Source organism: Eschscholzia californica, unplaced genomic scaffold (genome assembly GCF_041429995.1).
Source record: "Eschscholzia californica isolate CP2 unplaced genomic scaffold, dmEscCali1.0.p SCAF_3, whole genome shotgun sequence".
Taxonomy (NCBI): Eukaryota; Viridiplantae; Streptophyta; class Magnoliopsida; order Ranunculales; family Papaveraceae; genus Eschscholzia; species Eschscholzia californica.
The window spans coordinates 6084388-6110128 of NW_028238420.1; the positions used below are offsets into that span (position 1 = coordinate 6084388).

General features: G+C 36.0%; 1 protein-coding gene across 1 annotated transcript; it reads left to right on the plus strand.

Moving 5' to 3' along the window:
• The first annotated feature begins 20172 nt into the window (after positions 1-20172).
• LOC147547994 (phosphatidylinositol 4-kinase gamma 7-like) lies at positions 20173-24115 on the plus strand. Its single transcript, XM_086666516.1, has 2 exons — positions 20173-20764; positions 21456-24115. The coding sequence occupies exon 2, from the start codon at positions 21741-21743 to the stop codon at positions 23676-23678; it is 1938 nt and encodes a 645-aa protein (XP_086522642.1). The 5' UTR covers positions 20173-20764; positions 21456-21740; the 3' UTR covers positions 23679-24115.
• The last annotated feature ends 1626 nt before the right edge of the window (positions 24116-25741 follow it).

The following is a 25741-nucleotide window of genomic DNA, read 5'->3' on the forward strand; positions in this document are numbered from 1 at the left end:
ACAAGCCTATGGGACTCAAAGTCCATTCATTCCTAGCTTTACTTTTATATATACAATTTTTATCCAAATCAATAGATGATGGATTTCTATCCTGTTAAGTGTAGAATTTGTGACTTCGAACTATTTTGAGTAGATCTAGACCAACTGAGCAAAGAGTTGTTAGCATCTTTTAGTTTAATACAACCAAAGAAGTACACAAATTATTTGTAAAATATTAAATTATCGTGAAAAATGGAGGTAGTATTCACTCGGTGTTCAATTTGAGTGTATAAAACATAGTATAATATTACAATGCTTCATTTTTAGAAGCTTAAAATAAATCAGGAATAGTATATGGCCAATAAATATACAAGAAAAATATATAAAGCAAAGGATGACTAATTTCAGAATCTGGGTTGATGAGTTTTGTGAAACGATAAATACCTATGAGTGATAGCTCGGATGAAGCCGAGGTATGGAGGAAGCACTCGGGTGGAAACCGAGAGAGATGAAGTGATTGAGTAAGCTCTCGGTTGAAACCCGAGGAGGAAGATGATGACAAGCTCTCGGCTATGACCGAGCTTGACTGCTTGAGGCTCTCGGGTGTGACCGAGAGTTGATGATGGCGTCTCTCGGTTATGACCGAGAGAGATGATGATGATGAGGCTTGAGTGAACCGAGAGATAGAGAGTTGATAGTGAGAGAGAGATAGGTAAATACCTTGTTTATTAACACTTACAACTTGATGATTACATTGTCTATAGAGATACATATTTATAGGTTTACAACTTAGGAGTCTTGTAAAATCGAAAAACTAAACTCTATCTTTATCCTAATAGAACTAGGACTAGTAATCCTAATAGAATTAGGACTTAATTGAGACCGACCCACTCGGTTGTGACCGAGTGGGATTGACTCTCTAACACTCCCCCTCAAGTTAGAGCGGGAATGGAAGTAACGCCTAACTTGCCAATAATGTTTTTGAACGGTTCTGCCCCGAGTGGTTTGGTGAAGATATCTGCAAGCTGAGAGTCTGAACTTGTAAAGCGCGTGGCAATGACGTTATCTTTGATCTTCTCACGAACGATGTGGCAATCTATCTCAATGTGTTTGGTACGTTCGTGAAAAACTGGATTATCAGCAATGTGGAGAGCGGCTTTGTTGTCGCAATAAACTGTCATCGGATCTGAGTGATCAATTCCAAAGTCAAGTAATAAATACTTGAGCCATTGTAATTCGCATGTGAGGATGGCTAAAGCTCGATATTCTGCTTCTGCCGAAGACTTGGCAACTGTGGGTTGCTTCTTTGATTTCCATGAAAGTGGACTAGATCCCAACATTGTAAAATATCCTGTAGTTGATCTACGGGTCGAAGGACAACCAGCCCAATCTGAATCACAGTAACCTGTAATATGGAGAGAGCTGTTTGCGGATAAAAATACTCCTTTATCAAGGGTACCTTTCAAGTATCGTAGTACGCGATGGGCGGCGTCTAGGTGTACTTGACTAGGTGTTTGCATGAATTGACTGAGGTTATTCACAGCAAAAGCGATATCTGGCCGTGTAACTGTTAAGTAGAGAAGCCGGCCAATTAGGCGACGGTAAACTGACGGATCTGTCAATGGTGTACCGTCAGTGGGACTAAGTCGAAGTTTCTGTTCCATAGGGAATTCAGAGGGACGTGCAGCGGTTAGTCCAGAATCTTTTAAAATATCAAGTGCATATTTTCTTTGACATAAAAAAATGCCTTGTGACGAACGAGAAACTTCAATACCAAGGAAGTACTGGAGACGTCCTAAATCCTTTAGCGAGAAAGTATTATTGAGGAATGATTTTAATTTGGAAATAGCATGATCATTATTTCCTGTGATAATGATGTCATCCACATAGACTAGAACATAAATCTGAGTGGAGGAGGAACGAAAGGTAAAAAGCGAATAATCACTCTTAGATTAAGAGAAACCACGTTCAATTAGAACGGAGGAAAATTTGGAAAACCACTGACGGGATGCTTGTTTTAGACCATAAAGAGATTTATGAAGGCGGCATACTTTAGACTCCCCCTTAGATGAAAATCCGGGGGGAAGTTTCATGTAAACCTCCTCATGGAGGTCGCCTTGGAGGAAGGCATTGTTAACGTCCAACTGATGGAGAGACCAGCCTTTAATGGCGGCGAGAGAGAGAAGAACTCGAACGGTTACTAGTTTAGCAACCGGAGCAAAAGTATCATTGTAGTCCAACCCCTCTATTTGAGTATAGCCTTTAGCCACTAAGCGGGCTTTATAGCGTTCTATGGAGCCATCGGGCTTGAACTTTATTTTATACACCCACTTACAACCAATAGGCTTCTTGCCGGGTGGTAAGTTAGTGAGAGTCCATGTTTTGTTTTCTTCCAAGGCCGAAATTTCCTTAGCCATGGCCTCCTTCCAATGAGAAGATTTCATTGCTTGGGTGAAGGAAGTGGGTTCGGTCGAGGACAAGACCGAGGAAAGAAATTGTTGATGAGAAGTTGAAAAGGAATTTATAGAAAAATAGTTTTCAAGTGGGTACTTGACGGTAGTGGTGTTGGAGCAAACATAGTCTTTGAGATGACTAGGAGGTTGACGAGACCGAACCGGTCTGCCGGAGTCAACGACGGGATCGCCGGATGTGGGAACACCGGTTGCGGTCGGTGGAAGAGAAGAGACCGAACCGGGAGTGGTGATAGGGGGTTCTGTCGGCACCCCTGAAGTGGGTTGGGTGTCAGAATAATCTGGCGGCACCCCTGAACCAGGGAGCCCGGTAGAAATGTCTGTCGGCACCCCCGAAGGGAAGGTAGGGTTATCTGTCGGCACCTCCGAAGGTGTGTTACCAGGGGTGTCTGTAGGCACCCCTGGAACAGAATCCAAAACCGGGACAGTAGGTTCTTCGGTGAACCTGCTGTTGCCGGATGGTGAATCGGGAGGGGGCTCGGTATTCACCGGAAAATCAAAAGTGCCGTCATCATCAATAGAGAGGGATGGAGACGGGTCGGCGAGAGGAGCTTGTGCCGGAGGTGGAGAAGCCATTGGAAAGCGGCTTTCGAAGAATGTAACGTCTCGTGAGATGAAGATACGTTGAGTAGAGATGTCGTAGATACGGTAACCCTTTTGTCCACTTGGGTAGCCAAGAAATATGCCGGCGGAGGACCGGGCGTCCATCTTGGTTTTGACCAAAGGTATACGGGCATAACAAAGGCATCCGAATACACGTAAGTGGGAAAGATTCGGAGGAGCACCCATGAGGATTTCATGAGGGGATTTCCCATCAAGGATTGGTGTGGGTAATTTATTAATGAGATAGACGGCGGTTAGAACGCATTCTCCCCAAAACGAAAGAGGGAGGTGAGCTTGAAGTCGTAAGGATCTAGCGACTTCAAGAATATGGCGATGTTTTCGCTCAACAACACCGTTTTGTTGAGGGGTATAAGTACAACTTCGTTGGTGGATAATCCCTTTTTCAATAAACCAACTTTGGAGAGAATGATTTATGAATTCGGAACCATTGTCCGATCTAATCGTTTTTATCACACAATTAAATTGTGTGTGAACATAATTAGAAAAATTCCTAATTTGAGTGGTAGAATCCGATTTGGAATTTAGAAGAAATATCCAAGTACAACGAGAAAAATCGTCAACAAGGGTTAAAAAATAACGACACCCGGAGGTGGAGGGAACCGGAAAAGGACCCCATATATCGGCATGAACTAACTCAAATATATGAGTGGAAGAAGTAGTGCTAGTAGGAAAAGGCAATCGACATTGCTTAGAAAGTGGACAAATATCGCACGGCACTTTATTTGATAAAAATTTAAAATTCATACATGGAAGTCTTGAATTAAAAAATTGAAAACGAGAAAAAGATGGATGGCCTAAACGGCAATGCCATAAAGAAAAAGACTCATGACTAGACTTGTCTTGGACTAAATTTGAAACGGAAAAAATTTGACGCTCCGTGCGAAGGAAGTAAAGGTCGTCATGAAGACTACCATGCCCAATCTCCATCTTCGTTGTTCGGTCCTGAAAAAGACATAAGTCATTGTCAAATAAGACGGTACAACGAAGGGATTTAGAAATTTGAGATATAGATATGAGATTAAATTGAAAAGATGGAATATGAAGCACATCTTGTAAATAAAATCTATTTGAAAAATAGACCGAACCAATATGGTGGACTTTAACTCTTGATCCATCGGGTAATCTAACAAATAAATCCGGAGGAGCAAGAGAATAGGAAGAAAATCGGGATAAAACCGAACATATATGTTTAGCGGCACCGGAATCAATAACCCAAGGAGGGTAAGAGGAAGAAGTATACTTACCGGTGAGATTAACGAGTGGATCTTTGTTGAGACGGATAGAGGTTGTGGGCTGTTTGTGTTGATCTAACAATGCCAAAACCGATTGATATTGTTCCGGGGTGAGGGATGTTGCTGTAGGCACCCCCACATCGTTTTGATGTGTGACCGAGTTGGTGGCCGAATCTTGCCTAGAACGTGGTCTTCCACGTTGACCGTAGTTTGGTGGATAACCATGGAGCTTGTAGCATGAGGAAATATCATGGCCATGGAGTTTACAATGATCACAAAACGGTCGTTGTCGTTTGGGTCTTTGTTTATCGGAACCATAAGACCGATTTTGATTATATTCGTTGGAACCAACGGCTAGGGCAGCAGCATTGTTATCTATATTCATAGGAGAAACAATGTTTTGTTGAACCTCTTCTTGTTTAATAAGAGAATGAATGCGAAGAATAGAAGGGAATGGTTCAATCAACAAAATTTGACTCCGAATTGAGGAGAATCGGTCATTAAGACCTTGGAGAAACTCCATAGCTCTATCTTGATTTGTTCGTTCAACCAAGGAACGACCATGACCACATGTACAAGGCTCGGTAAGTAGCAAAGAGTTGAGTTCATCTTGAAGAGCCTTGAGTTTGGTAAAGTATGTGGAAACATCGAAATTGTCTTGTTTAAGACAAGAAATTGCTCTCTTGAGTTGGAAAATCTTTGGAGCATTCCGTTGATGAAAACGGTCATAGAGATTATGCCATATATCATAGGCCGTCTCATCATATAATATTGATGATCGAAGAGGTGGATCAACCGAATTAATAAGCCAACTAGAAACAAGGTCGTTACATCGTCCCCATTGTTCTAGTTCGATAGGATCGGTAGGTTTATCGATACTTCCATCAACAAAACCGAGTTTGCCTTTAGCTCTTAAGGCTTTTGACATTCCTCGTGACCATGAGGAATAGTTATCACCGGTTAAAAGCGGTGTGATGATAATAGTAGTGGGAGAATCCGAGTGATGAACTTCAAACGGTCCACTATTAGTGATTGCATGAATTTGAGAAGTTTCGGAGACTTCGGGAGTAGTCATGATTCAAGAGAAAAAAAAATAATTGAAGGCTCTTATACCATGTGAAACGATAAATACCTATGAGTGATAGCTCGGATGAAGCCGAGGTATGGAGGAAGCACTCGGGTGGAAACCGAGAGAGATGAAGTGATTGAGTAAGCTCTCGGTTGAAACCCGAGGAGGAAGATGATGACAAGCTCTCGGCTATGACCGAGCTTGACTGCTTGAGGCTCTCGGGTGTGACCGAGAGTTGATGATGGCGTCTCTCGGTTATGACCGAGAGAGATGATGATGATGAGGCTTGAGTGAACCGAGAGATAGAGAGTTGATAGTGAGAGAGAGATAGGTAAATACCTTGTTTATTAACACTTACAACTTGATGATTACATTGTCTATAGAGATACATATTTATAGGTTTACAACTTAGGAGTCTTGTAAAATCGAAAAACTAAACTCTATCTTTATCCTAATAGAACTAGGACTAGTAATCCTAATAGAATTAGGACTTAATTGAGACCGACCCACTCGGTTGTGACCGAGTGGGATTGACTCTCTAACAAGTTTTTCCTAGGAAGCTTCAATGTTTTAGGACGAAGGTTTTCACATATTAAAATATAATAACAAACTAAAAAGTGAGGATTTATACTATTTTGGATCATAATTAAAGATGACTAACTCACCAAATTAGTCTTTTAACGATGACGATTTTATAATATGACCCCCCTAATCCACATTTATAAAAAATTTATTGGCATGAAATTCATTTCAATCCAGTTTCACCGTTTATAATATTTTCTCATATACAATTTATGTTGTTGTCATAATATTCGAGAGTGAAAGGAGAGGGGTCTTGATCTTCATCATTATAACCCCCAACATCATCACTACCATGTTTCTTCATCTCCTAATTGTTTCGTCTTTTTACTCCCAACCCAGATTTGTTTGACATCTCATCAAATCCAATCCAAAGCAAAACTATGAAGACAATTAGTCCGCGACGGATCTGGGATTCTTTTTATTTAAAAATTAAAAAACTTTATCGTTTGCGGCACAAATATGAAAAAGTCATTACAGATATCTATTTTTAACGATCATAATCTGTTACAAATATGAAAAAGTCGTTACAAATATCTATTTTTAACGGCCAGGAGTAGATGCAATTAAATTAAGTTAGAGCTGTTGCAAAAAGTTTCAAACATATTTTTGTAAGACCTCCCTAATCCATGTCTCAGGTGACCTGGTTTACTTTTTCCACTTCTCCGTTTGCCTTCATATTAAGACAAGGTTTTATTTGCTTAGGAGACACGTGTCGACTTCCCACCGATCTCTCTAGCTAGAGTTGAGTTCAGGTGTCAGAATTCTTTCAGGTCCACCTATGTGTTAACTTTATCAAAGATTCAATCTGACCATTATGTGGGGATCTAACTAAAATTAACATTTGATTAGTCAAAGATGACTACTATTTGACTCAACAATAAAACTAACATTTGATTGTTTTTTTCTTTTTGTCAAATGGTTTATTGTTTTTGATGTATTGCTCATCCTCGTCCAAAATCATCTTCTTATCAACAAACTATTTCCTATAAAAACATATACATCTGAATTTTTCAAAAATGGCTATTTTGGGGACCAATTGAAATTGGTGAGATCAATGGTTGTCCTAAACATTTATTCTTATTATTCTGGATGATCTTGAGCTAAATTTGTGTTTTTAAGGTAAAATTAGGAATCTAGTTTGAGTCTAGACTCTAGAGTAGCCTAGATTGGAGGTTCACGAATAATATGAGCAACCAGAAATTACCTCAATGTGTTAAGTTCGACCCTCTTTCATTATCTCTTAAATGTTCGTATCTATGTAATTTTAAGTGAAGATCATCCTCTTCTTAGAGACAAATAATACCAATAAAGAACCAAAAAAATAGAAAGATAGAATTAGGGCGTAAAAGATGATGATGCAGATGAAAACGAATATATGAATCAATTGAATGAGCTACTATAAACAGATACGAGAATATAATGCATCTAAGTTCTCTTTTACAAAACTTTTCCCAACAGGAAAAAAAGGGAAGATAAACTCATTTAATCAGTGTGTAATATTGGAAGTTATTTGACCAAAATTTTGACTAATTTCTCCAACTAATGTCCCAATAGTCATTCCATTTTGTTGTACAATTATTTGTGTTGTGTGGATTGTAAACGAAAAAGTTATCCATAATCTATACACGTGTGTTTATGCCGGAAGGGCGTGAAGAATAGATTAGGTCAAATGTACTAGTAGTAGTTGGGCCCAAACTAGCTAATGCTTTTGTTATGACATTTTGTGTTCTTATTACATGCATGAATCTATATTCTATATATATATAAATGCCTCATAATTCTACTTGTCTATATTATGATGTTTGATTTGACTTGTATGTTGTTGTATAGTGGAAATGTACATTGTAAGCAAAGCAACTTTCCGACCGTAAAAATAATACTCTCCTCTCAAATTTTAAGGATTACGATTTTGTACAAAATCAAACTTAATTTTATGGGATGATTTAAAATGGATTCTAAAAATTATTATATATGTATTGATACATCACGAAGATACTATTAAGATGTATCAAGATTCATAATTAGATAGGCACTATAATAACAAATATAGTAAATTTTGAAATTTTATTTAAAAAAAAAAAAAAATCTAGTACTTTCCAGATGCGTAGTGGTTGTTCCACCACTACACTTAAAAATAGTAGTATGTAGACGAATGATATTCTTTTCATTATCCAAAAATCACCGAAATTATCCTCCGTTAATATATATATATATTTTCAAATTAACTTTTTAAATCAACTCAACATTTAACCTAAATAATAATTTTTGATGGAACATATGTTAAAAATGACTTATATTTGATAATGAGCCTATGGACAAAAATATATTATTACTATGAGGTGTGAGCTCTACAATTCTGAACTCCCAAGTTCATTTAAAAAAATCCAAATCTCTTGACAACAATGATATTTAACCACCATCCCTATTCTCTAGATTTGTTAATTCATAAATTAATTGTCAAAAAATTAAAAAGTTCCATTAAAATTGTGTAGGAACCTTCCATGACAGTTCTTAGTTCTCTCTTATTAATATAAATATCCATGGTATATACATATTGTGGCACGTCTATATGTTCTCTCTTACTTTACAAGTGATAAAATACTAAAATAACGAAATTTAAATATATTATATTGAAATATTTAATGAAAAAGTACAAAATACTATCATTTTCTAAATCATCTCACAAGCTGGACGTCCACCACTGACCACCCTAACGTCTAAATTATAAATTAGACCTAATTTATTTAGTTTATGGTTAAAGCATCACGGGCCTTGCAAGTTGCAACTAGAGTTTTTTTATAATTAAATAATGAGTCCATGGGTATTTAGTCCAAAATAATGTTCAAAAAGGGTTTAGGATCTAATCTTCCCAAAAATGGATTTTTAGTCCTTTTACCATATAGACATAAAAACCCTCACTTTCTAAAACATAGTCCCGTCAATGTCCCACCTTCATATTTCACGGGTTTTTAATTTGGGGGCAGAAAGAATCTGGAAAGGCAAGATTTGGACGTGATTTGGAGTTTTTTTTGTAGAAAGTAACGGATCAAGGATATTTTCCAAAACAGATTTTCCAAAACAGATTTGGAAAACGAATATTTTCCAAAACAGATTTTCTCACTCATCCTTTCAGTTTTGGAAACCAAATCTGTATATCACTTTCTCTCACTTAACTTTCAGATTTGGAAAGAGTATATTTTCTGAGATCAATTAGCGTGATTTGGGGGTTAATGTTCAAAACATATATATCAACTTTCTCTCACTTAACTTTCATTTTTACTCATACATAAACACACATCGAATACAAATTATGAAACAAGTTCGTAAATTATGTGTTATTTATGACGAGGAAACCATCAGTTGTCGTGTATACAACGTAATTTATCATATGTATGTGTGTCATGTCCATTATGTACCATTGAATACTTAGATTATTTTCTAACATAAATTACTTGTTTTTTACGCGTACATGTCCATTATGTACCATAAATTATGGTAACATGTTAGGAAATGTAAATCTGAAATCATGGTTTTTGTTATAAAGTATGTGATTTATCATAAATTATGTATATTGTATAGTAAATAACACAACATTTGTACAACTGAAATGAAATTTTATTGAACAATAATCTGTGTTTTATTGTAAATGAAAATAACATAGTAGACTAGGTAACTTAAAAACAAACTCTGTTGGAATGTACGTGGTTCATCAAAGTTAGGGGCAGGACTTATATGTTCCTTGTAAGTCTTCACATAAGACTCCGTTATCCAAACAGGATCATAGAAACAATCTTCTTCATCGTAATTTATACTTTTAAGTTTATGTGATGATTCTGTAGGAAATTCCATCAGTGCTGGTTTACTACAAGAAAAAAAAACATGTACATTAGTTAGAAAAACTTATAATTTATCATAAACGACATTAAACAATGAATAAATTATCCATAATGTTTGATAAACTTCAACATGTGTTGGGGATAAATAGTATTTTAGTTTGAATCACATTGACACTGTAATATAACACAAATATGTGTAATTTGCTATAAATTACATGTACTGTTTCAGATATTACGCAATTATACGTACTTTATGAATAATTAAACATTCTTTTTAAATAAGGCTGCTAAAGTATGTATAACTGTAACAGATTACATATATTTTACATTCTGTTATACAGTTGCAGTACGGCCGAAATTGGCGTAATGTACTTTAAAGTATGAAAAATTTAATACGAATTACTTATAATGTACATTTTGTTAAGAGAAATCGTACGGAATAATATCTTGATAAAAAATTGTACGGATGCAAAGTTCTGATGTGAAGAAACAGAAAATCAAAAACCTAATATCAGAAAATCTAAATTACAAATCTGAAATCTTCTGTATGAAAAAGAGAATGAAAGATGTTTCGGTTTTAGAAAGAGATCAAAATTTGGTTTGTAAACAAAATAATTAAAACGATTTATTATCAATAGGAAAACTAAATCTAATGAAATATGATATGATGATTCAATGATAAAGTGATTACAACCATTTATAAACAAAATCATATAAATGTTAGAAGATGTTAAGCGAAAACATAAATTTGAAAGATGGTTTCTTACCTTATAAAAAAATGAAACTGTAGATCTTGAAAATAAACTTGATATGAAGAGATATAAATGGAAATGGAGTTCTGAGCTTGTGTATTGGATTAGAAGACGAATGTTTGAAAAACAATCTAATGAAGATGAAATAAGATTTCTGAGTTTAATGGAGGTTTTGTTATGCGAATCGGATTTAGAGAGAGAGAGAGAATAAAGAGGTTTCGGTTACTGAAAATAATGAATCACGTTTCTTTGTTTAGAAACATGATTGGAGAGAGAATGTGGGAGATAAAAATGGAAGAAGATCTTTATGGATTTTGAAGATAAATCAGTTATAATATATATTTCTTTGTTTAGAAACGTGATTGGAGAGAGAATGTGGGAGATAAAAATGGAAGAAGATCTTTATGGATTTTGAAGATAAATCAGTTATAATATATGAGGAAGGTTAGATTAGGAATTATGATTTATTTGGTATTCACGGGATTTGTGTTTTCTCTCTAGATGAGACCAAATGGACTAGATATCCATTTATATTATTATTTTGGTTTTGAAGCCTTTATAGGATTATAGAGGACTATATCTCCTATTAGGACCCGTTTTTTGGGCTATAAACTCAAAAACTATTAAATAATTATGCAGTCTAGGTTGTATACATAATATCTATTAAAACTATTCATTATCTCAGGGCAAATGATCCTTAAATGTAATTTTGTCATGAAAACTAGTCCTCATTTGACTAAAAACAAATAACTAGTTCAAATATTTTTGGTCGAATTTTAATTTTAAGAAAAATTGTGGGAAAAAATAAACCATATTTGAGGAGAGATCTAAAAACATTTTTTTCTAGCTACAATACCCTCTCTTGTAAAATGAATTTTTGATGAAAAGTTCAAAATACGGGTTCAAATATGAAATTATGCCCACCGTAATTTTTTTTGGTTGAAATTACCTCATATCAAGTCCAAACACTCTTAACAAAAAAAAAAAAGTCCAAACACGGGTCTCTACGTTGTTTTTCCCATCTCGAGACAATCCTATGTTCTCCAATTCTTTTGCTACCCTTCCCTTCTATTTTGTCTTGACTTGTTATAAACGGTTGACAACATATATAATTATGTTGTTAATATGACGACTATATTAACTGTTTTTACTGAAATTCTTTCTTCATGTACAATTATAACCTGTTGACAACATATATATATATATATATGTGTGTGTGTGTGTGTGTGTTTTCTTGATTTATTAATGTTTTAGTCAAAGCAAAAAAAAAAAATTTAGAATACATTTCTTTCTTCACAAGACGAAATACAAAATGCATTAGTCAAAATATTATTTATTAGTTAATGGTTTGTTAGATATAAAGGGTAATATTTATAGCATTTTAATTTTTGCAGAAGACAAATTAAAAAATGTATTAGTCTAAATGTTTCTTTCAAAAACAAATAACAAATAGAGAAACTATTTCTTAACAAAATAAGTCAGAGAATACTTTAGCCAAGATGTTAGTGCCAAAGAATGTGTTTGCCAAATACAAAGGACAAAATAGAAAAAAAATTGAGCAAAAATGAATTTGTTAAAAAATTAACAAAATTATTGAGAGCATTTTAAGATTTATTTAGAAAGTTTCAAAAATGTTTTTCACATTAATTTGGGCGGGAATTGTGGTAAGTATGAATCCGACCGTAAGTTCTATTTCGGGGTAAAGTTGTACTTTTACGAATGCATTTTTTCAAGATTTGACTTAGTTTCCTATTACCCCTAAATTTTAGGTTTTTAAATTACAGACTCAGTGTAAAATCTCGTTCATAATTTGTTACGAACTAACATAATGCATTATGGTCCACCACCCTTTGGTGTAACGGTTGGACACCCCTCTTAAGTCCATGAGGTCGCGAGATCGAGTCTCGGTTGAAGCAGTTTGCCATCAAGATTTATCCAATGTAATTTAGGCAATATATATAGTAAATATTGTAATAAATTTGTCGGACTTTAGGCCTCTTTCATATTGTCAGGCTTTAGGCCTCTTTCATTATGGTTTAAATTAGGTGGTTATCGTGCTCATCACATCTTCATGATGTAACCCTGCATTGTAACGACTAACGTAGATCTTAGTCGATTTCTCAGAAAAAAACAATAATGCATTATGACACAATTCTTTTTTGTTCTTCACGTCGAATACAACACTATTTTTCTTCCTAAACTAATTTTTGGTTTCTCATTTGCGTTATGAGCGTAAATAATACGTTATGAACAAGCACAACCCAATATAGTTGTTCATACTAAGTTACGAGTAGAACTTTAACAAAAAAAGTTACGAGTAGAAAATGAATTCGTATTAGTATATCAAAATAAGTAAGTTCGTAAAAGTGAGTAAAACATCATCTTATCAAGCTTTATTTGTAGTTTTTCATTTCCACCCATTGGACCTGCCATCTATTTATTTATGGGCCAAGGTCTCTTGCCTATTTCTTGGCAATGGAAGAGATTAATAACCCAAACCTAATGGCTTAAAAGGGTGTGAGAAAAGCACGTCGAGTTAAGCAGTTCTCTTATAAGAGCATCTCCAATGGGACACTCTAAAAATCTAGTTGTCAAGTGTTAAATAAAGATTCTTTTTCCTAAATGTCAATTTGGAGACATTTTAATTTTTGTTGGTCTCCAATGGAGATCTCTAAAGTCTCTATACTTAATACACATGCCCCTCTTCAATCCAATAGATAAAAAGTAGTTAGAAAAGTAAGGTTTTATTTTGGTTGGAATTATAAAGTAACACTTAGAGAGTCTGAAGTAGACACTCTCATTTTAAAGTTTTTCTCTCTAGACACTATAATAAATGTGTCTACCTCATATTAGATTGTCTAACAAAGTGTTCTATTGAAGATGGTTTTTTATCGAAAACTCTAAAAGATCATATGTGGCACTCTAGGTGTTAGAGATTGAGTGTCTCATTCGAGATGCTCTATGTCCACTTCGAATCTTTGCTAAGGATCTATAAGATATACCTATATAACTAAAATTGATAATGTGAATTGCTTTCTTAATGCAAACCACGTTGCCAGGGACGAAACGAGGAATTGAAGCCAAAGGAGGCCGATACTTAAAAGATCATATGGTTTTGATAACTTTTAAGAAATTTGTTACAATATTGTATTTAACTTTCGTGTAATTTAGCAGGAATCAGAGGGGGCATGGTCCTGTGTTGCTACAAGGAAAATCAATATTTATAATGAGCATTCCATCTTCCTAGTTAGCTTATTAGGAACCCATTGTGGATCCAGCGAACAATCTTCCCTCGATTGAATATTTGAATGGGCAATTCAACATTTTCCCTTTGAAGATAGTAACCGGAAGTGACCCTTTTACAGTGGCAAAGACGATACAACATATAAGGCAAGAAGAATAGCTGCAACAACTGCAACAAGACATCTTTCTAATAAAATCAAATTTTGTTTAAGATGTAATATATTCTTAAAACAAAGAATACAAAAATGGATAGCCAGATACGTAATTTCTTTTCACCCGATAAAGTTGAAGAAAGAAATTTCTTCCTGTTCTTCCGGACTAAAGTTACATAGAAAAAAGTAATAAATTTTGTTTTTAAAATAACTAAATAAAATAATAGAAACGAAAAAATTTTTGATCAACACAAAACAGAAGAAAAACCATATATGATACAAAAAATAACACATACAAAAACACCAAATTCATATAGATAAGAACAGAAGGCTCTAACTATAATTAGAAAAATAAAAGAAATATACAATATTTAAATTACAAATTTTTAAACATTTCACACATAGAAGTAACATGGACATTCCCATTTTAAGGAATCCACTTAGGGATCAGTAAATAATTTCCAAAATTATATAATGTCAATTAAATAATTTTAAAATAGTCTTTTTTGTAAATTGTAATGGTAATTAATTAATTAAGAGACGACACGTGTTAGATTCTGTTTGGAAGCAGCACCGCCTCACGTGATTAAAAAATGTCAGCCAACCGCATCCTCACCTCCCAAATCACGTGGCCAACTCAGATAAAGGTAGGTTAGTGGGCCCACATTAAAAAGAAAAGAAAATTTGAAAACCAGATTTATATTAAAAGTGGTTTTGGTATTGGTGGAAAGGTGGTTTTTCTTTTTTTAATAAAAAGACGAGTAGACATGTGATGTCTATACGTCATTGGTGGGACCCAGTGTTCTTTTAATTGCGTGGCATGCGCACGTGAGTGACTGAAGGTGAGTGATTTGAAACTCACGTGCGTCCCATTCCCTGACTGACGTAAACGTTTCTCTGACAGATGGCGTCTGGCTTTCGTGCGGTAGGGGACAACCTCCGCCCTCTTCCGCCTCTTGTTTTCTTTTTCGCCGTTTAATCTATAACGGAAAGCGGTGTAACGTCCGTTATAACTCAACGTTCCGTTTCGTTGTCGTTTTTGACGTCCGTTAACTCTTTTCGGAATGGACGGTGTTCGCGAATTGGAAACCTTAGGCACCCAACACTTATCACATGAGGATAATATGAGTTAGGGGTGGGACGAAAAATTGGAAACCTTACCCAACACATCCACACGTGTTTGAAGAGGTTTGTTGTCTGCCGAACCAAAAGACCGATAATATGTGCCAAATCTACTAAATTTTGTTGGACGGTATCTGATATTCTAACACGTCCACATGTGTTTGAAGAAATTTATTGTAAGATGCAGTACTGGTCCTGACTTTTAAGAGTCCTAGACGAACGCATCGACGGGGCCTATACACTTTAAGTCGAAAAAAATAAAAACTAAAATATAATTGCAAGTCATGGGAGTCAAACTCCTGACCTTAGATTCACTAATAAAGTAGTCTGCCAACTCTACTACCCAAGCAGCTATGATGTACATGTGCATAAAATAATACATATAATAATTTTATCTATATATATTATGTTACTTAAAGCGGGGTCCTTCTAATTTTGGGGGCCCTAGGCAGGCGCCTGGATCGCCTAGGTCCAGTGCCGACCCTAGTAAGATGAAACAGGCGACGGATAATATGTGCCCAATCTACTAGACTTCAGTTGGCACCTTCTTGTATTAGAGACAACCTCAAGTAAAAGAAGTTTTATGGTTAAAGAGTTGAAAAACCCTACATAATATGATATTCGACACGTTCACATATTACACCTATGAGCCTTGAACATGACGATGTGTGTACCTGCTAGACCTATTATATTTTAGTGAGAAGGTCAGAGTTACAAATTGCCTAAGGGAATGCCAAAGCTCGACCCGAAATAATCCGACTAAGCATTATCTTATAGGCTTATACCCTCCCAAGCCAGTCCCCACCCAATGCAAATTTGGAGCCGGGGGAATGAGCAGTGTTGAAATCGTTTTGTGAAAGTTTGAACTATGAACCATCTACTCTAGGTTATACTTGAATTCAAGCTAATTTGACGTAAAATTTTATGGTTGTGTAGAATACTATAATATCTACGTCTTTAATCGTCACGAAGATCAAATGTCATTAGCTAGGCATCATTTACTATTCAAAATTGCTAAATAATGTTACAAGAAGACAAGGAATAACTCCATCAAATGTCAGGACTTTATCCTTTCTCTATATGACTTGCAAACGACCAAGTTTTCTAATCTTTGTTGTGCCTATAAAGGCACTATAAAACAAATACCCATATGACGGTTTGAGAGTCCAATACTTGTTTTGTTTTACTTTTAAACCCTAATCAAAATGAGAAGTTTATAGGCAATGACCAAACTTGTTAAAAACAATATGTTTTGCATCCAAAATTTGGTCAAAACAGGTTGGCTAAGTATGGTTAGAGACAAAATTTGGTCAAAATGAGAAGTTTATAGACAATTTCATTACCTAGTTCTTCATTTTCCCTCCCTCCGGCAAAAAGTCGTTGGCATTAGCCGACGATCTTATCTATTTACTTTGTTTTTTAACTTATTCTTCCTTTCTCTCCTTCGCCGGCGAGAGAAGAGACAGGAGAAGAACGAAAAAAAATTAGTTAAGGTCTGGCCAACGACCACCTAACGACATCAACTGTGTCCTTAGGTTAAACTCAAGCGGACACTGCCTCTAATCAAAATGTGTTATAAAAGGGTTTGCCTTTAGCAGCATTGCCTCTAAGAAGTTTGAGCATTGGTTATAAAACTTCCCAATCAAAATTGATTCCTTCCGTCACGCTATAGTCTTCAGTTTTGTGCCACTGTCAAGTTTTTTTTGGTTGAAATTTGCCAAGTTCAAGTTGAATTGGTAACTTCTAAGTTCCAAATTTTATCTTGCAATAACATTGGTTGCTCAAAATGAAACCGACAAATCATCAAACCACATAAAAGTAAATAATTTTTGGTATTATTCATTCGTATTCGTTCTTTACAACATAATATTTCTAAAATCTTCAACAATATAAACCGACCATCTAAATAATATATATTATTAGATGATTGAAACCAAATGTCTCTTATTTAGTTGTTCGGAACACTTCTAGTAAATAAGTAAAATTAACTAGACCTTAGCTTATGGGCTTGGGAGAAATGTTTTCCTGCAGCTAGAATGGTTGCGTCTGGCCGACTAGTAGTAGTAAGAAATGTATTTTTGTGATCCTCGTGATTGACATCTTCATCACTATCACATATATTGAAGCACCTCAACAAGCATGTTGAAATCATCGAATACCAGAAACTAACTTCCTTCTCGTTGTTCATCTCTTTTGCTTCTCTAAAGTTATGAAAATATATAAATCACTTTACCTATGTTTCTTTCTTCCTTTTTAATCTTCAAAGAGTATGATTTTATGATTATATATTAGAATAATGCAATATTTAGCTTAATTTATAAGCTATGATTTCTTCTCCATCAAGTTGGAGTGATAGAAATGGGGAGTAAAAAAGGTTAGGAAAATTTCTATAGGCACTCTAAAATTTCATTAGCCCAAACCATCCAAGCTGTAGCAAGTCACTAAGCTTTAGCAAAGCCTCTAAAATGGGGATTGTCGCTCCCTTCCCCGAATCTAGTTAGGGGAACCCTCTCCTTGGCCTATCTCGCTTCAACAGGTACTTCCCCTTCTTGGTCTGGTAAATGGGAGGCTTCTTGTATTTTTTCTTTTATCTCTTCATCTTCTCCTTCAACTTGTTCTTCCTATATTCTCTTCATCTTCTTCTCTCTTTTTTTATGTGGGCTTAACAATCGACTTGGTCCAAGCGATTGGACCACGTCAAAAATGTCGGTGTGCGTGAATGGTATAATTTGAATACGATTTTGTGTTCACATGGTAAAGTAGCATTCCCAGTTTTGTTATAGGAGCAACTTTCTTGTACCTCCCTAAATTTTGCCTTCTGGAAGGCGCTCTTAACACTTCCTGGGGAAGGGGGGATAAAAATTCCGCCGAATGTTAAATGCGTTCACTATTTTTGGTATATGCTCTCACATCTCCTCTAATTTGAACAAAAAAAATAGGTGGTCAATACGTGGACAACCGTTTTTCTTATATGGACAACTATCTTATGTGGACAACCAAAATAATTAATTTTTTTTATATGGACACCAGTTTCTAAGGGGACAACTCTCTATTATTTTATCTCAAGTCCTCTTTGAATTAGATGTATTATTTTAACACCTCCCTTTTTTCTCATAAATCCTAAGTAAGTTTGGTCTTCTTCTACTACTTCATCTTCGTCATCAACCCAAAATTCTAGAGAGATAATTTTTTTGGAGAAGATTATGACATCAAACAAAGGAAAGGGAATTGTACGAGAAAGATTAGATCTAAAAACTCTAAATCCCGTTAAACTTTTAAAACCTAGAAATCAAAAATTTCAAAACCCTAGATTTTTTTACAAAGTAGAGTTGCTCGTGCTTCGTGGAAAATCGACAAAACACGAGAGATCTTAATTTATGAGTTTTTGTATAAAAAAAAAAAAAAAAAAAAAAAAAAAAACTGACATGCCAATTTCGTAGATTTTCTACGAAATTTTGGCAAGACAGAAGGAAACTTGCCACGAAAATCTAGCATATTTTCGTAGATTTCCCACGAAATTCTGGGAATTTCTTCTTCACTTCGATTTTTTGCCTTGAAATCGTTTTGTATTCTTTCACAATCTATCAATGTAGGGTTTGATTAAAACCGATCTAGGGTTTGATAAAAAACAAAGGGAAGTAGTAGAAACTATAGTTCACTAAAAAACAAAGAGAAGTGATAGAAACTATAGTTTACTAAAGAATGAGGGAAGTGAAGATTGATGAGTTTTATCTTCTTCATTCATCTAGAGTTTGATAAAAAAACAAAAAGAAGTGGTAAAAACTATAGTTTACTTTTAGTAGCAGTACAAGAATAAGAATAAGACTAAGAAGAAGGAAGAAGAAGAAGACGATGAAGAAGATGATGAAGAAGAAGACAACTTTGGTTTTCAATTTTGAACTATTATTTTGTTAATGATCCACAAGTTAGTAACTGTTAGTATTTAAAACTTTATGAAGTTGTCCCTTTATTAAATCAAAGTCAACTAAGTCAAGCATAATTGACTCGCACCGGACCCGAAAATAGTTGTCCATATAAAAAAACAGTTGTCCACGTATTGACCACCAAAAAATACCTTTAATGTGAGTGCATATAACAAAAATAGTGAGTGCATTTAAAATTTAACCAGTTGAAATTTCCCAAACTTCGGTTAGAAGGACTAGGCCAGGTGAAGCCCATAATGAAAATTATAATTTAAAAGCACCTCTGTTATTAAATTAGCTTAACCTCGAGTAACTCTGTAGCTTAACATCAAGCTTTCAACTCATTTTCCTTAAATCACGAAGAGATTTAGCTCATGTTCAACCTTCTATATATGAAAAACCCACCCGTTTGGCCCCTACATTCTCCAACATTCCCAAATAACCACGACGAGAAATGCATCGTAGTCGTATATTCTCACTTATGCTTAACCTACAAACCTCTTCCAAATACGATTTTGGTAGAATAAATAGAGATCTCGCGCAATAAATTACCTGTTATAATGTCTCCAAAATCAACCATTGATCCTTGCGTTCCTAAACCACCATTCTTTTTGTTGAAATGGAGGTACTATAGTAGTAAGAGTTTTATGGTTATGCATATGAGATATTACATAGGGACTATTTATCCACAGTCCATAACATTTTGTCTTCCTCGCGCTTTTGGCTAGTTTGTCGGCCGGAGAGTCGTGCATCCCGTTAATTTCGGAGAATGAGATCTTCTCAAATTGCGGGATGAACTTTCAGATCTCCTGGAATTGAAAAATGAACTTTCGGATCTCCTGAAATTGAAAAATAGATTGACATTGAATGTCTTTCCATTTGTCCGGAAGGTGTTGGATTAGCATTAGGTTACCACTTTATATGTTGATATATTTGTCGTCGTCTGTTGCTCAAAATAAGAAAGTACTAATGCTCAATCCAATATACCTGCAATCGCGTAAATATACGTATAAGATAAAAATTCAATAAACAATTTCAATTTTTTTTTGTTGTTGAAACTTGAAGATGTAGGTACTCTTTTAACAAAAAAAAAAAAAAAAAGATGTAGGTACACTTTGGGTGTCTGGATATATCTTACACAATACCCCATGCAAGTATCCTAGAGAAATGAAGAAGACTGACCAACCAGGTGGAGTTGCTACAAAATACCCACAGAAAAAATACCAAAACCAGTCTCTCATTTATTTTTACCATTTTTAGGGTTAGAGTTTGTTACAGACTTGATTCCCTGCTGACCGACTTCAAAAAAAAAAACCCCCCCACCGATAATAAACGTCATCGGCCCCCACCTTCATGTATCTACATCATCCATTATTATACCCCACAATTCTATCTACGGTTTCGATTAAACCTCTCTCCGTTTCTTACGAATGAATCTAGAGAGAGAGAGAAACAAGAGAGATAGGGGGAAGTATCCTTGTTATCCTGACCACATTTGGCCAGCTTATAAACCCTTGGATTTTTAGGTCTTCATTTACGGGACGGGGTTCTAAGATAAAAAAAAAAACGAGGGTTTTTGGTTTCAGATATATAGAGAGAGAGAGAGGTAGTCAATTCATACTCGATTCAATCAAGATCTTCTTACTCATTGATTCTTCTCTATTACCAATCGGTGTTGTTGGTTTTCAATCTTCTTCTTCTTCGTCTTGTTACCCAACAACTTCTCTGGTTAATCTTCTCCGCTCGAGCTGTTTGTTTCCCCAGATCTAGGTCTTTCAGGTAAGCTAAAAAGTTTGTTCTTCTGCATGAATGTCATCAACTCGTTTAGATCTTTGAACATTTCTGTACAAACGTTGAATATGCTAGATTCGATTTGTTGTTTGATGAGCTAAGAAACTTTGAATTTCTTACATTCTTGTATGTGTATATATATCTTATTCTGTTTGAATTGAATATTTGAATAGATGAATATCTTCAAGTTCGCATTAGAATATGAATCTTGTTATATTTTGATTGAGGATTGATTGATTTTAGTAGTGTTATTCGATTTTGTTTTGCTAGAAATGATTTATGAATTGCATTAGATGTGTTTCAAAAAAGAAAACTAATTGATTTTCTGAAAATTGAATCTTTTCAAGATATTCTAGCTTTACTTTCTTGAGATTTTTTTCTCTTTAATACTTTGTTGTCATTAGATCTGAATAATATAAAAAAAACCGTCAAGTTGGACAGACAGGCTGCCAAAACCTTTCTAGGTTTGTAGAAGGTGGAAGTCATGAAAGACACGAAAAAGGAGAAATATGACTTTATAACTTATTGAATACATTTTTATACATGATACCCTCAGAATATAAATTCCCAAATTGGGTGATTTTGCTTGCGGCGAAAGTAACATAATCTTTATTGTTATATTCTTATTCCTCGTATCCACGAATAACCTTTATTGCGTGTGAACGTATTAATTTTGCAGATTTTGGTTCAGTTGCTTTTCCCGCGCTCATCGGATGGCTTATTCGGTATAAAAGATCTATTCGAATCTTTCTTTTTCTCCAAACACGTGTTGTTCAGTGAGCTGCACAAGGACTGGTTTGAGCTGTCAGCCCCAGTTGGTTAAATTTGGAAACCTACGTCTCCAAATTTGACGCTGCGTTAGTGTTTGAGTTCGTGCTTGCGTGGAAGTACTTAGATTTCAAATTAAATAGGTGGCGTTGATTAGTTGCCCAATTCAACGCTGTGCTGTTTTTTGGGTTTTTTCATGTCTCCGAACTTGGATAGCCCTGTTCAAACCCAGATGGCAGTAGGTGTCCCAAATGGTCCAATTAGTGGTTATGATGGAAACAACAGATCTGAGGGACACCATACTACTGGGAGGAGACGTGTTTTTGTGCAAACTGACACTGGATGTGTTTTGGGACTGGATTTAGATCGAAGCGATAATGTACACACAGTGAAAAGAAGGTTGCAGGTGGTATTCAATGTCCCCACTGATGGAAGCTCATTGACATTTGGGGATCTAGTGTTGAAGAATGATCTAAGTGCTGTTCGAAATGATTCTGCTCTTCTCCTCTCGAGGAGTTTGATTCATAGAAGTTCATCGACTCCTTGTCTCTCTCCTGCAAGTAAGGATCTCCAGCTGAAAGATCGTAGTGGGCCGGTTGAAATATTAGGGCGGTCAGTTCACTTTGTTAGTGGTAATCAGCTAGTGAAGGACATCGTGAAAGCTATTAAGGCAGGTGTTGATCCATTACCAGTTCATAGTGGGATGGGAGGTGCTTATTATTTCAGAAACAGCAAAGGCGAATCTGTTGCCATTGTGAAGCCAACCGATGAGGAACCATTTGCACCAAACAATCCAAAGGGATTTGTTGGGAAAGCTCTTGGACAACCCGGACTCAAACGGTCGGTGAGGATTGGTGAGACAGGATACAGAGAAGTTGCTGCTTACCTACTAGACTATGATCATTTTGCCAATGTACCCCCGACTATGCTTGTCAAGATAACTCACTCTATTTTTAATATTAACGAAGGGGTCAATAGCAACAAGTCCAAATCCCCTGAGAGGAGGAAGGTTAGCAAGATAGCATCTTTGCAGCAGTTCATTCCTCACGATTTTGATGCAAGTGACCATGGAACCTCGAGCTTCCCTGTTTCTTCTGTGCACAAAATTGGTATATTAGATATTAGGATTTTCAATACTGACAGGCATGCTGGAAACCTTCTAGTGAGGAAGCTTGATGGATTTGGAGGATTTGGTCAAACGGAACTTATTCCGATTGATCATGGCCTTTGCTTGCCTGAGACTTTGGAAGACCCTTACTTTGAGTGGATACATTGGCCTCAAGCTTCAATTCCTTTCTCTGAAGATGAGCTTGAGTATATATCGAAACTTGATCCTTTTAAGGATTCTGAAATGCTCAGAAAGGAACTACCAATGATCCGGGAAGGTTGCCTTAGGGTGTTGATTCTCAGCACAATTTTCCTCAAAGAAGGAGCTGCTTTTGGTCTCTGTCTTGCTGAAATTGGTGGGATGATGAGTAGAGAGTTCAGAAGTCGTGAAGAAGAACCAAGTGAGCTTGAGGTCATTTGCATTGAGGCAACAAGGCTGATGGAAGATAGGGAAATCTTCTCTCCTGAAGCGGAAGCAGTAGAAGAAGAACAATTTCAGTTTAATTTGGACTCTGTTGAACCAGAAGAGAACGACTTAATGCCAAAGTTAGCTGATGATTTCATGACCAGATCTCCATTTGGTGTTGGTTTTAGAGGTGGGATTGGGCGAAACCCACTCTCGAAACTAGAAGAAGGCATTGAAGAGGAGGAAGAAAGTGAGGGTGAAGAAGAGAAACCTACAAGAACCAATATTTATGCTGCCCCAGCTGTTCAGAAGAATCAGGCCCCTAAAGTTCCTAAACTCTCCATGTCCCTGAAAAATATGAGCTTGGGCGAGAAAAAACCCCTCATTCAGGGTGGAAAACCAGAAGTGAATCATCTTGCAGGAACCTTATCGTGCGACTGGAGGAGTGCAAACGAACAGCTCCCTGGAAGCTACTGCTTCGTGAAGCTAACAGACATGAACGAGGAAGAATGGGTTCTGTTCCTCGAGAAATTCCAAGAGCTTCTCTATCCTGCGTTTGAAGCCCGTAAATCAGCAGGCCTCGCACAGAGGCAGAGGTTGGGGACCTCATGCCAGTTTTAAGTCAGTTGTCCGTATTCCTTATGACCCGAAATGGAGGAAGGAGATTTAGGTGAACAAGTAGAAATCAGATAGAATTTGTAGGTTGGTTTTTCTTTTCAGGTTACGTCCTTGGAAGCTGTGAGTTGAAGCTGGACTCGTTGGTTAGTGTCGGAGCAGTAGAAGTAAGATTTGTAAATATTGTTAGGACTCAAAGGAGTTTCCGAGTAAGGTTTGATTTCTTTTCTTCCTTTCTTTAATCTGCTTATGAGTTGTTAGAGAAATAAACAAGAACAATAATTTCTTGAAGAAGAAAAGAGAGAAAAAAAAAGTGTCTGTATGTAAATTGTAGTGTTACTTTGTGCTTCTTTTGTTATTTAATGTTGGGTAGTTGCCTTTTATCTGTACTCAATTGTTTTATTGACCCAGTTTAGTTTTGAATGGATGTGTTCATTCTGAAATTGCTTGAAATTTAAGATCTGTTTGGTCCAGTTTCCGCCTGACAATTTTATCTTCATGATAAGAAATTATTGAACTTCTGGGATTTGAAAAGAAATCTTGAAAAGGAAATTAAGCAGAGAGGTGATGAAGTTGGATGACCTGAGAACCCTTATGATTTTTTTTCTCGAATTGTATTAGTGGTTCGCGATGGGTCGTGCTGTGTCGACACGGTTGGTCGGAGATATGCGACGTATTTGCAACACCACAAATCTGGTGTGTCGACCCGGTTGGTCGGAGATATGCGGCGTATTTGCAACACCACAAATCTGGTTTGCATGGACTCGAGAAGTCTAGCCACTTCTGCCCATAGCACTGGCCAAATCAGCCATATATGTCCCGCCATTGCAACGGCATAGACATTCCAGTCAGGGCTGTCATGAGCTAGACATAAACTCACCTCAATTTGTACAAGTTTACTATTGGGTTTTAAACCGTTTTGGGATTCATTATGTAGGACTTCAAATCTTCATTTTAAGTTTTTTTTTGATGAAAGGAACTAACATTAAAAAACCAACACATACAAGGTCTCTAAAGTAAAGCAGAAATAAAAGAGGATACAACTTTCCATATTTTCCTTTGACCATGTCTACGACCCCATTTTGCGAGCGCATCCGCTTTAGTATTGCAGTCTCTAGGAACATAGGTGAAGATTATGCCTGAGAAATTTTCTTTAAGAGCCATAATCTGTTGTATGACGCTTTTGGATTGCCAGTGAAGCCCTACCCTACACTATTGTCGTTGATGAAAAGGATTAAGGCTTGATTGTCACTCTCTACATGAACATGAGTGATGCTCAACTGGATGGCCCATAATAAACTGGATAGAATAGCCATGCTGTCGCATTCTTCCGCGTTCTGGCATCGCACTTAATCAGCTACTGCTACGATGAAGTTCGCATCTGCATCTCGAATGATACATCCTATCTCGGCCGGTTTAGTGATTGCAGAAAATGAGGCGTCGACGTTTAACTTCAAGTATGGTGTCGATGGAGGTCTCCATGTTTGTTGCTTAGTTTTTACCCTGCATTTGTTAGTAATAATGGACTCAATCTTGAGTGGAGTTGTCGAGGTATTGTTTATCCTCTCTATCATTTGTATAGGATTTTGCTTATTCGTAGAAAAACAATTTTCGCACCTTACTTTCCAAATAAACCATAGTATTTTGGCATATAGATTGGTAATTTCTTCGTCTAGAGTTTTTCATTGTTGTATATATTGATTTACTGTTGTTAATTGATCCGTTCGAACCTGAAAGTGGAACCAAATAGCTTTCGCAAAAGTACAATGAAGCATCACATGGTCTAAGGTTTCGTTTTCATTACAGTTAATATAGGAGTAGGTGTTTCCAATAAATTTACCAATTTTTTCCTTTACGGCTAGACTGTTCGTACAACATTTTCATAAAAATAGTTTTATGCGAGGAATTGTATTCATGTTCAAATAAAAAACCAATCCATTTGGTACTGCATTGGGTTAACATTACCTGTTCTCAGAAAATTATACATGGATTTAATTAAGAAGTTACCTGATTTCGTCAGCGTCCATGTTGGCATATCCTCTTGGTTGTCCTGAAGATTGATGCTTAGA

Bases quoted from the DNA above. Each gene is read 5' to 3' on its own strand.
- LOC147547994 (XM_086666516.1), top strand. From the start codon at position 21,741: ATGTCTCCGAACTTGGATAGCCCTGTTCAAACCCAGATGGCAGTAGGT.